General features: G+C 48.8%; 1 protein-coding gene across 1 annotated transcript in view; it reads left to right on the top strand.

Annotated features, from left to right (window-relative positions):
- The first annotated feature begins 3,773 nt into the window (after positions 1–3,773).
- Positions 3,774–12,726, top strand: part of LOC134984940 (zinc finger protein OZF-like) — a 33,852-nt gene continuing 24,899 nt past the window's right edge. The window contains exon 1 of the mRNA XM_063950393.1: positions 3,774–3,914. Coding sequence (XP_063806463.1) covers positions 3,776–3,914 — 139 coding nt within the window. The 5' untranslated portion in view covers positions 3,774–3,775. The remainder of the gene's footprint in view (positions 3,915–12,726) is intronic.

Raw genomic sequence — 12,726 nt, 5'->3', positions numbered from 1 at the left:
CACATTCTGCGAACCTGGGCGGAAATGAAGCTTGAAATTAAAACGTGAGAAAAACATAGCCCACCTGGACTGGCGAGGGTTAAGGCACTGAGCTGCCTTTAAATATAGCAGGTTTTTATGGTCCGTGTAGATGTTAAACGGATGTTTGGCCCCTTCTAGGAGATATCTCCATTCCTCGAGAGCCAGCTTGATCGCCAGTAGTTCTTGATCTCCCACGGAGTAGTTAGCTTCTGCAGGAAGAAACTTGCGAGAATAAAATCCACAAGGGTGGACTTTCCCATCGGATCCCTTCTGGGAGAGAACAGCTCCAACCCCAACTGTAGAGGCATCTACCTCCAACTCGAACGGTCTGTTGACATCTGGCTGAGACAGCACTGGAGCAGACATAAAGGCTAGCTTGATCTTCTGGAAGGCTGCCAAGGCTTCTTCTGACCAGTTGGAATGGTCTGCCCCTTTCCGAGTCAGGTTGGTAATAGGAGCGATGAGAGTGGAGAATCCTCGAATAAATTTTCTATAGTAGTTGGCGAAACCCAGGAACCGCTGGATAGACTTGAGAGAATTTGGAATGGACCAATTGGCAATAGCTTCCAATTTTGTCGGGTCCATCTGAAGATCCGATCCGGAAATTATATAACCCAGGAAGGGTATAGAGGGAACTTCAAAGGTGCATTTAGATAGTTTCCCGTAGAGCCGGTTCTCACGAAGACGTCGGAGAACTTCACAGACTTGTAGACGATGAGATGGAAGGTCTTGGGAGAAGATAAGGATATCATCTAAGTAAACAACGAGGTACTTATACAGGACATCACGAAAGATTTCGTTCACAAAGTGTTGGAACACTGCTGGAGCATTACTCAACCCAAATGGCATTACCAGGTATTCATAATGGCCATCTCGAGTGTTGAAAGCTGTCTTCCACTCGTCACCACTCCGGATTCTGATGAGATTATAGGCACCGCGGAGATCTAACTTGGTGAAGATGCGGGCTCCTTTAACTCTGTCAAATAATTCGGTAATGAGTGGTAATGGATAACTATTCTTGATGGTAATGTCATTGAGACCCCGATAGTCAATGCATGGACGCAGTCCTCCATCCTTCTTTTTAACAAAGAAGAAACCTGCACCAGCGGGTGATGATGACGGACGGATGAATCCCTTCTGAAGATTCTCTCTGATGTAATCACTCATCGCCTCAGTTTCAGGAACAGACAACGGGTAGGTGCGCCCCCTAGGTGGCTTCTTGCCAGGAAGGAGATCGATGGGACAATCCCATTCCCTATGGGGCGGCAGGATATCAGCAGCCTTTTCACAGAAGACGTCTGAGAAGTCTTGATAAGCTGCTGGGAGACTTGACTGTGTCTTTACTTCGGTAGACTTTATGGGACACACTTGGGCTAAACAGGATTGATGACAATGTGAACCCCATGAGGTAAGCTGCAACGTTGACCAGTCAAACTGTGGATAATGTAGCTGGAGCCAGGGCATGCCCAAGACAATCTCCTGGGTGGCTTGAGGGATGACCAGGAACTTAATCAGTTCAGAATGGAGAAATCCAACTCCCAGAACCACTGGGGCAGTTTGATGAGAAATGTTCCCCTTGGAGATTCGACTACCATCCACAGCAGTAATGTAAACTGGACAAGAAAGTTCACAGGTAGATAGGCAAAATTTATTTACCGCAGCTTGGGTGATAAAGTTTCCTGCAGCACCGCAGTCCACTAATGCTGACGCAGACTGGAGCCCAACTGAAGTCTCTAGCGTCACTGGAAGGATGAGGTCTTGTTGAGAAGGAGCTTGACTGAAAGATCCTAACTTGACTCCTCCCTTACAAGTCAGGATCTGGCGTTTCCCGAACGCACCGTGCAGGAGTTAATCTGATGGCCCGCAGCAGCACAGTATAGGCAGAGTCTCTCACGTATTCTTCTTGCCCGCTCTTCAGGAGTTAGGCGGGACCTATTTATCTGCATAGGCTCGTCAGAAGAGGGAGACTGGAACTGTACAGAAGGTATGAACCTTGATCTGCGTGGCTCACTCCGAGCGCGTTCATTATTGCGTTCGCGGATGCGAGAGTCCAACTTAATGCACAGGGAGATCAAATCAGACAGTTGAACAGGAATGTCACGGGTCGCCAGTTCATCCTTGATCCGATCCGAGAGTCCGTGCCAGAAAGCTGCTACCAGAGCTTGGTTGTTCCACTGAATCTCTGCAGCCAACGTCTGGAACTGGATGACATATTGTCCCATGCTTCGGGTACCTTGACGAAGTTGGATCAGGTCTGCCGAAGCTGATGTTGCACGACCAGGCTCGTCAAAGATCCGTCTGAAGGTTGACACGAAGTCTGTGTAGTTGTTAATCAGAGGGTCAGCACGTTCCCACAGAGGAGACACCCAACTCAGAGCAGATCCAGAGAGTAAGGAGATGATGTAGGCAACCTTGGATCTTGGCGTGGGGAAATTATGTGGCAATAACTCAAACTGTATTTCACATTGGTTGAGAAACCCGCGACATAACTTTGGACTGCCATCATACTTGCTCGGCACGGGCAGGTGCAGACGTGACACTGGAGCTGATGCAGCCGGCATAGAAGAACTCACAGCACTGGCAGGTGCTGGAGTAACAGGAACAGTAGGAGAGAGTACACTAGGCAGGGATTGCTGTAGTGTATCTAATCGGGAGGACATCCCTTGCAGGAATTGAAGCATCTGCTGCTGCGCAACCTCTTGACCATCCAGACGGGAGACCAGATTTTGCAAGGCCTCTGACCCCACACTCCGTCCACCATCCGAGTCCATCGATCCTGGACTTACTGTCAGATTGTGTTTGGGCTGTGTCCCCGGAGGGGGCGCTAGTGGGTCAGTGGAGGTAGATGGGAGAAAACGAGGAGGCTGGATAACGTTCCTGCGCATGAGCGCAATGGTATTTTATTTGGCAGATGATATAATACAGAATGGTAGCAGAAACAATAATAACAGATGAATAAAGTCAATCACTCAGTATGATAACTGAAAGTCTATGGCAATGGATGACAGATGACTTGAGAAAATAATATCCGGTAATATATAAACAGAAGAACAAGTGTTTGTGAAATGGTTCTGGTTTGGAAACCAGTGTAGGTTTTAAAACAGGAAACTTAGGCAGCAAGGTGGAAATGGCAAACCTGAGCAGAGGCAGGAGTCTGACTTCACAGTGCAGGTGATGAGGCACTGGCAGCAGCAAGCTGTATCACAGGTGGAGGAATGAAACACACCTGGAGTCAGTCTTCAACTGCAGGCTGAAGCACACAAGGTGGTGATGAGTGTGAAGCCTTGTTTGCAGGTTGCAGGTATTGCTGGGCCTTGAAGTTCCACGGAGCTGTGCAGAGTAACCAGGAGTACAAGTTCTAACCAGAGAACCAGGAACACAGGAGGAACAGGAACAGATCCTTTCACATGGGTCGCTGGAGTGACACAAAGTCCAGGATGCCTGCAGACTGATCCTGCAGTCTCTTATGTACCCCATGGTGCACAGGGATTGGGTGAGTGAAGGAAAGTGGGTGCGGCCAAGCACCGGATTGGCCGCAGTATACTGGCTGTTTGCAGACTGTCATGGCGGCGCCCACGCCGCGGCCTAGCGGGGACGCGGCGCGCTACACGCCCGCTGTCTCAGGAGTGTTCCCAGGCCCTTGATGATGTCCCATGGCAGGGGCATAGGTGACAGGTGACCGCAGGGAGCCAGGACGGAGTCCGCAGCGGCGGACGGATGTCAGCCTGGTAAGTCGATTCCTGACATGACTGATATGAAGGCAGAAGATATAGAGGGAGAAGAGACGTATGTGACTGATATGAAGGCAGAAGATACAGAGGGAGAAGAAGAGACGTATGTGAGGGGTGATCAGCAGTGTAAGGAGGAGGAAATCCCTACAGATATCGGCACAGGTGAGTAATAAACACTTATTACAGAAAAGAGTATCTATCAGTACAGACTAATGAGGGAAATGTATCTGCCCAGTGAGGTAGCCAGGAGTCATCAGCCCCTATTATACTCCTGCTCTCCCCCTCACATCATGTCACTGTGTGTTACCAGCCCAGAGATCTGACCAGTCTCCTCCCCACACTCTCTGGTGTATCTCATACATCAGGAGCCATCAGCCCCTATTATACTCCTGCTCTCCCCCTCACATCATGTCACTGTGTGTTACCAGCCAGAGATCTGACCAGTCTCCTATCCACACTCTCTGGTGTATCTCATACATCAGGAGCCATCAGCCCCTATTATACTCCTGCTCTCCCCCTCACATCATGTCACTGTGTGTTACCAGTCCAGAGTACTGACCAGTCTCCTCTCCACACTCTCTGGTGTATATCATACATCAGGAGCCATCAGCCCCTATTATACTCCTGCTCTCCCCCTCACATCATGTCACTGTGTGTTACCAGTCCAGAGTACTGACCAGTCTCCTCCCAACACTCTCTGGTGTATCTCATACATCAGGAGCAATCAGCCCCTATTATACTCCTGCTCTCCCCCTCACATCATGTCACTGTGTGTTACCAGCCCAGAGTACTGACCAGTCTCCTCTCCACACTCTCTGGTGTATATCATACATCAGGAGCCATCAGCCCCTATTATACTCCTGCTCTCCCCCTCACATCATGTCACTGTGTGTTACCAGCCTAGAGATCTGACCAGTCTCCTCCCAACACTCTCTGGTGTATCTCATACATCAGGAGCCATCAGCCCCTATTATACTCCTGCTCTCCCCCCCTCACATCATGTCACTGTGTGTTACCAGCCCAGATATCTGACCAGTCTCCTCTCCACACTCTCTGGTGTATCTCATACATCCGGAACCATCAGCCCCTATTATGCTCCTGATCTCCCCCTCACATCATGTCACTGTGTGTTACCAGCCCAGAGATCTGACCAGTCTCCTCTCCACACTCTCTGGTGTATCTCATACATCAGTACTGGAGGCGTCACTATAATGATCAAATAACTGGTCAGTGTGATGAGACCCCATGTGACATGGGTGGTCATTCCGATTTGTTCGCTCTGTATTTTTCTTCGCATCGCAGCGATTTTCCGCTAACTGCGCATGCGCAATGTCCGCACTGCGACTGCGCCAAGTAAATTTGCTCTGCAGTTAGGTATTTTACTCACGGTTTTTTCTTCGTTCTGGTGATCGGAGTGTGATTGACAGGAAGTGGGTGTTTCTGGGCGAAAACTGACCGTTTTATGGGTGTGTGCGAAAAAACGCTACCGTTTCTGGGAAAAACGCGGGAGTGGCTGGAGAAATGGGGGAGTATCTAGGCAAACGCTGGGTGTGTTTGTGATGTCAAACCAGGAACGACAAGATGCCGAGTAAGTCTGGAGCTACTCAGAAACTGCTAAGAGATGTCTAATCGCAATATTGCGAATCCGTCGGTCGCAATTTTGATAAGCGAAGATTCACTCCCAGTAGGCGGCGGCTTAGCGTGTGCAAAGCTGCTAAAAGCAGCTTGCGAGTGAACAACTCGAATGAGGGCCATTACCCATTATCTTCCTCGAGTAGTGTTAGTGAAGTGACTGATTTTCAGCATGATGTATCCTACACATCACAATACACACTTCACACAAACTGTATTTGTCTTATGTCCTAGAGGATACTGGGAACCATTTAGTACCGTGGGGTATAGACGGGTCCACTTGGAGCCATGGGCACTTTATTTGATAGTGTGCGCTGGCTCCTCCCTCTATGCCCCGCCTAACGGACTCTGTTTAGAAAATGTGCACGGTGGAGCCGGTCACGCTTATGGAAGCTCCTGAAGTGTTTTCTGCATTTATTTTATCTGTTATTTTCAGGCAGGACTAGGTGGCACCAGGCTGCCTGCTTCATGGGACTTAGGGGGATAATGGCCCAACCTCTTGAAGGATTAATGGTCCCGTTCCCCGCTGATAGGACACTGGCTTCTGAGGGAAATATTTGCAAGTCCCACCACAGCGAGTGTACATTCCCGCAGCACGCCACCACCCCTAACAGAGCCAGAAGAGTGAACAGTGGGGAGTACTAATCCAGCGTCCTGGTTAGCGGGTCGCCGGCCATTATGGCGGCATGAGGGTATGAAGACGCATGGTTTCTAACCGGGGCAGACTTATGAGGGAGCGAACTGAGTCTCAGTAAACTGTACACAGTACCTACACTGGCAAACACAGACTTAAAACGACTCTGACTCCATTTTAAGCACTAAATTACCTCAGCCAGTATATAAAAAAAGCGGGAAGACAGCTCGCCATTTCGGGGGCGGGGCTTCACTATGAGTGGATCCAGCAACTCACCAGCGCCATTTTCTTTCTGCATTGGACACAGACGCTGACTAGACAGGGACACGCAGCTACTCCGGAGAGACTCCAGATTACCTCAGCGATACCAGGGGGTCATAACAGGGGGGAGCGATTATTAGTGTACTAACGACCCGCACGGCAGTGAAAATCTGCTAGCGATTGACCAACTCGGAATGACCCCCTCAGTCCCCAAACCAGCATCTCAGACCACTACAATTTGTCTGCAAAAACGTACACTGGCCCATAACTTGCAGTCTGACTCTGATGATGATGATGGGTTAGACATGGAGGAGGGTGAGGCGGACTCAGAGGCGGGGATGCTGCTCTGTCACAGGGAATAGAGGCTCTTATAGAAGCTATCAGAGACGTTCTGCAAATTCCTGATAATGTGACAGAGAAGTGTGAGGAATCTTATTTTAATGTTAAAAAGAAATCCTCCGTCACTTTTCCTGCGTCAATGGAGCTGAATACCCTGTTTGAAGAAACGTGGGTTAACCATGACAGTAAATTTCAAATCCTTAAGAGGTTACTCTCATCCTTTGCTTTTCCTCCTGAGGATAGGAAAAAATGGGAAAATCCACCGATAGTGGATGCATCAGTATCTAGGCTGTTACGTAAAATAATTTTTCCTGTTCCTGGTGCAGCCTCCCTAAAAGACACGGCTGATCATAGAATTGAGACCACACTCAAATCCTTGTACACAGCTGCTTGGGTGGCCCAGAGACCCACTATAGCAGCGGTGGCCAACCAGTGGCTCTTCAGCCACATGCGGCTCTTTCTTTATTCAGATGTGGCTCCCAACACTCAAAATCACATGATCACAACGGATCCGGAAACTGCTGCACTCCAGCCAGACACGCAGCAGCACTACGGGCACTGAGAACTGAGGGAGCCAGATACATGAGGTAAGACACCCACCGGCAAACAGAGGACACATTTGGGGCTGCAGCAATGGCATGAGTTGTGGGAGCTGTAGTGACACATGAGGGTGGCCTGGAGTGACCCATGGGAGAGCTGGCTGGCGTAACACAGGAGGGTGCTTGTAGGAGTGACTCATGGGGAGCTGGTTGGAGTGACATAGGAGGATGGTAGCAGGAGTAACATGGGGAGCTGGCTGGAGTGATACATGGGGGAGCTGAAGTGTATTTTGTGAATCTGACCTTTTCAATTATTTTATGTGGAAGTGGTTTTTTTAATGTATTTTATATTGGATCTGGCCTTTTCAATGTATTTTATACCAGGGGCGTGGTCTAGCAGGCACAAGGCCACACCCCATTTTTGCACGCGTGCCTTCGGCGTTATCTCGGCTCTTTGATGTACCTAACTAGATTTTTTGGGTTTTTGTCTCTTACTGGTTGGCCACCCCTGCACTATAGCATGTGCTTGGATCACAAAAGCCATTGCTAAATGGTCAGGTAACCTAATTGAGGGGTTAGATTCCTTATCTAGGGGGGAGGTTGTTTTACTCTTGCAACATATACAGGACTCTGCGAACTTTATGGTGGAAGCCATAAAAGAAATAGGTTTGCTTAATGTATGCATCGCTGCTATGGCAGTGTCAGCTACGCCAGTGGACTGCTGATGCAGATTCCAGGAAAGGCGTGGAAGGCCTACCATTTACAGGTGAGGCCTTATTTGGAGATGAACTGGATAAATGGATCTCCAAAGCTGCTGCGGATAAGCCCACATATCTTCCTTTCACAGCTCCCCAGTCAGGAAGGCCTACTCAGCTTCCAATTTGCAGTCCTTTAGAACAGCCAAGTTTAAGGAAAACCAGAGGTTCTTCTATAGCCACCAGAGGCGCTAGAGGTAAACCACGAAAACCAGCAACTGCAGGTTCACAGGAACAGAACTCAAGTTCTGCTTCCTCAAAGCCGTCAGCATGACGGTGGACCGCGATGCCTGGAAGACCAGCAGGTGGGAGCCAGACATAAATTTTTCAGTCACATCTGGACGACATCATGCCAGGATCCCTGGGTCATAGGATTTATCTCCCAGGGCTACAGACTGGAGTTTCAGGAGCTCCCACCTTACAGATTCTTCAAATCAGGCTTACCAGTTTCTCAGGAAGCAAGTATAACCTTACAGGACGCCATTCAGAAATTGGTACAGACTCAGGTCATTGTTCCAGTTCCACCTCATCTGCAAAACAAGGGATATTATTCCAACCTGTCTGTAGTACAGAAACCGGACGGTTCAGTAAGGCCATTTTTGAACCTCAAGTCATTGAACCAGTACTTACGGGTGATCAATTCAAGATGGAGTCTCTGAGAGCGGTGATCTCAGGTCTGGAGGAGGGGGAATTCCTAGTGTCTCTGGATATCAAGGATACGTACCTTCATATTCCAATCTGTCCGCCCCTGAGGCTTATCTATGGTTTGCACTGCAGGACTGTCACTTCCAGTTCCAGGCCCTGCCATTTGGTCTCTCCACGGCACCGAGGGTGTTCACCAAGGTGATGGCAGAGATGTTTCTATTACGTCCTTGAGGATGTTGGGGACACCAAAAGAACTAAGGGATATAGACGGATCCGTAGGAAAAATGGGCACTTTAAGACTTAAGACAAAGGGGCGTGGCCTGGCTGCTCCCTCTATATCCCTCCCCAGACTCAGTTTTAGAAATGTGCCCGGAGAGTACACAGGCACTCGGTGGAGCTCTTAGAGTTTCTCTGAAAAGACTTAATGTTAGGTTTTTTATTTTGGGGAGATCTGCTGGCTACAGACTCCCTGCTTCGTGGGCAAAAGGGGAGAGCAGTCTAGATCCACTTCTTTTTTTTTTTAATTGTGTTTATTGAACAAAAGAAAAATAACACACATGTAATAGTATAACATGGGACATTAAAGGCGGACAGTCGAAAAACAGCTGTCCGTACATTACAGTGATATGCTTGGTTGTAAAATACTATGAAGCAAGCTAATACATTCCCTAATGGACATGAAGAACAGTATAACAATACGTAACAGCTACATACCAGTATAGCAATGAGTGTAGGAGGGACGGTAGATACCTAATGGCTAAAACCCCATTTAAAGAAATTCAGAACGGTGGTGACCCATCAGTAAGAGTTGCCATATTATACCAAGTTGTTAGTCTAACCACCTTACGGATATTCTCTCTGGTATCAACAGGTAATGTGAGCAAAAAAGGAAGCCAAATCGCAAAAAACATAGCAGCACGGGATTCAACATCTAAAGAACATTCAGTCCAATCCATTTGGAATAGGAATAATAACCGGGGTAGCATAAGAGAAATGGGGATATGGTCTTTTTGTATCCACTGAGATAATATTGTTTTCTCTATCGTCCTAAGTGGATGCTGGGGTTCCTGAAAGGACCATGGGGAATAGCGGCTCCGCAGGAGACAGGGCACAAAAGTAAAGCTTTTACAGGTCAGGTGGTGTGTACTGGCTCCTCCCCCTATGACCCTCCTCCAGACTCCAGTTAGATTTTTGTGCCCGGCCGAGAAGGGTGCAATTCTAGGTGGCTCTCATAAAGAGCTGCTTAGACAGTTTAGCTTAGGTTTTTTATTTTACAGTGATTCCTGCTGGCAACAGGATCACTGCAACGAGGGACAGAGGGGAGAAGAAGTGAACTCACCTGCGTGCAGGATGGATTGGCTTCTTGGCTACTGGACATGAAGCTCCAGAGGGACGATCACAGGTACAGCCTGGATGGTCACCGGAGCCGCGCCGCCGGCCCCCTCGCAGATGCTGAAGCAAGAAGAGGTCCAGAATCGGCGGCTGAAGACTCCAGCAGTCTTCTAAGGTAGCGCACAGCACTGCAGCTGTGCGCCATTTTCCTCTCAGCACACTTCACACGGCAGTCACTGAGGGTGCAGGGCGCTGGGGGGGGGCGCCCTGGGAGGCAAATGAAAACCTTTTAAAAGGCAAAAAATACCTCACATATAGCCCCCAGAGGCTATATGGAGATATTTACCCCTGCCTAAATGTACTAAATAGCGGGAGACGAGCCCGCCGAAAAAGGGGCGGGGCCTATCTCCTCAGCACACGGCGCCATTTTCTGTCACAGCTCCGCTGGTCAGGACGGCTCCCAGGTCTCTCCCCTGCACTGCACTACAGAAACAGGGTAAAACAGAGAGGGGGGGCATATTAATGGCTATATATTTATATAAAAAGCAGCTATAAGGGAGCACTTAATCATAAGGCTATCCCTGTCATATATAGCGCTTTTTGGTGTGTGCTGGCAGACTCTCCCTCTGTCTCCCCAAAGGGCTAGTGGGTCCTGTCTTCGTATAGAGCATTCCCTGTGTGTCTGCTGTGTGTCGGTACGTGTGTGTCGACATGTATGAGGACGATATTGGTGTGGAGGCGGAGCAATTGCCAAATATGAGGATGTCACCCCCTAGGGAGTCGACACCGGAATGGATGCCTTTATTTGTGGAATTACGGGATAGCGTCAATTCGCTTAAGCAGTCGTTTGCCGACATGAGGCGGCCGGACAATCAATTAGTGCCTGTCCAGGCGCCTCAAGCACCGTCAGGGGCTGTAAAACGCCCTTTGCCTCAGTCGGTCGACACAGACCCAGACACAGGCACTGATTCCAGTGGCGACGGTGACGAATCAACCGTATTTTCCAGTAGGGCCACACGTTATATGATTTTGGCAATGAAGGAGGCGTTACATTTAGCTGATACTACAGGTACCACTAAACAGGGTATTATGTGGGGTGTGAAAAAACTACCAGTAGTTTTTCCCGAATCAGAAGAATTAAATGACGTGTGTGATGAAGCGTGGGTTGCCCCTGATAAAAAGCTGATAATTTCAAAGAAGTTATTGGCTTTATACCCTTTCCCACCAGAGGTTAGGGAGCGCTGGGAAACACCTCCTAGGGTGGACAAAGCGCTAACACGCTTATCTAAACAAGTGGCGTTACCCTCTCCTGAGACGGCCGCACTTAAAGATCCATCAGATAGGAGGATGGAAAATATCCAAAAAAGTATATACACACATGCAGGTGTTATACTACGACCAGCTATTGCGACTGCCTGGATGTGCAGTGCTGGGGTAGTTTGGTCAGAGTCCCTGATCGAAAATATTGATACCCTGGACAGGGACAATATTTTACTGTCGTTAGAACAAATAAAGGATGCTTTTCTTTATATGCGTGATGCACAGAGAGATATCTGCACACTGGCATCACGGGTAAGTGCTATGTCCATTTCGGCCAGAAGAGCTTTATGGACACGACAGTGGACAGGCGATGCGGATTCAAAACGGCATATGGAAGTTTTGCCGTATAAGGGGGAGGAGTTATTTGGGGTCGGTCTATCGGATTTGGTGGCCACGGCTACGGCCGGGAAATCCACCTTTCTACCTCAAGTCACTCCCCAACAGAAAAAGGCACCGACCTTTCAACCGCAGCCCTTTCGTTCCTTTAAAAACAAGAGAGCAAAGGGCTATTCATATCTGCCACAAGGCAGAGGACGAGGGAAGAGACAGCAACAGGCAGCTCCTTCCCAGGAACAGAAGCCCTCCCCGGCTTCTACAAAAGCCTCAGCATGACGCTGGGGCTTCTCAAGCGGACTCGGGGGCGGTAGGCGGGCGTCTCAAGAATTACAGCGCGCAGTGGGCTCACTCGCAGGTAAATCCCTGGATCCTGCAGATAATATCTCAGGGGTACAGGTTGGAATTAGAGACGTCTCCACCTCGCCGTTTCCTGAAGTCTGCTTTACCAACGTCCCCCTCCGAAAGGGAGACGGTTTTGGAAGCCATTCACAAGCTGTACTCTCAGCAGGTGATAGTCAAGGTACCTCTTCTACAGCAAGGGAAGGGGTATTACTCCACTCTATTTGTGGTACCGAAGCCGGATGGCTCGGTAAGGCCTATTCTAAATCTGAAGTCCTTGAACCTGTACATAAAGAAGTTCAAGTTCAAGATGGAGTCACTCAGAGCAGTGATAGCGAACCTGGAAGAAGGGGATTTTATGGTATCCTTGGACATCAAGGATGCGTATCTCCACGTTCCAATTTACCCCTCACACCAGGGGTACCTCAGGTTCGTTGTACAAAACTGTCACTATCAGTTTCAGACGCTGCCGTTTGGGTTATCCACGGCACCTCGGGTCTTTACAAAGGTAATGGCCGAGATGATGATTCTTCTTCGAAGAAAAGGCGTATTAATTATCCCATACTTGGACGATCTCCTAATAAGGGCAAGGTCCAGAGAACAGCTAGAGATGGGATTAGCACTATCTCAAGAGGTGCTAAAGCAGCACGGATGGATTCTGAATATTCCAAAATCCCAATTAATGCCGACAACTCGTCTGCTGTTCCTGGGGATGATTCTGGACACAGTTCAGAAAAAGGTTTTTCTTCCCGAGGAAAAAGCCAAGGAGTTATCCGACCTGGTCAGGAACCTCCTAAAACCAGGAAAGGTGTCTGTACATCAATGCACAAGAGTCCTGGGAA

The sequence above is a fragment of the Pseudophryne corroboree genome (assembly GCF_028390025.1).
Source record: "Pseudophryne corroboree isolate aPseCor3 chromosome 3 unlocalized genomic scaffold, aPseCor3.hap2 SUPER_3_unloc_99, whole genome shotgun sequence".
Taxonomy (NCBI): Eukaryota; Metazoa; Chordata; class Amphibia; order Anura; family Myobatrachidae; genus Pseudophryne; species Pseudophryne corroboree.
Note: the sequence above shows the minus strand (reverse complement) of the source record. Positions and strands in the feature narration are given on the sequence as shown.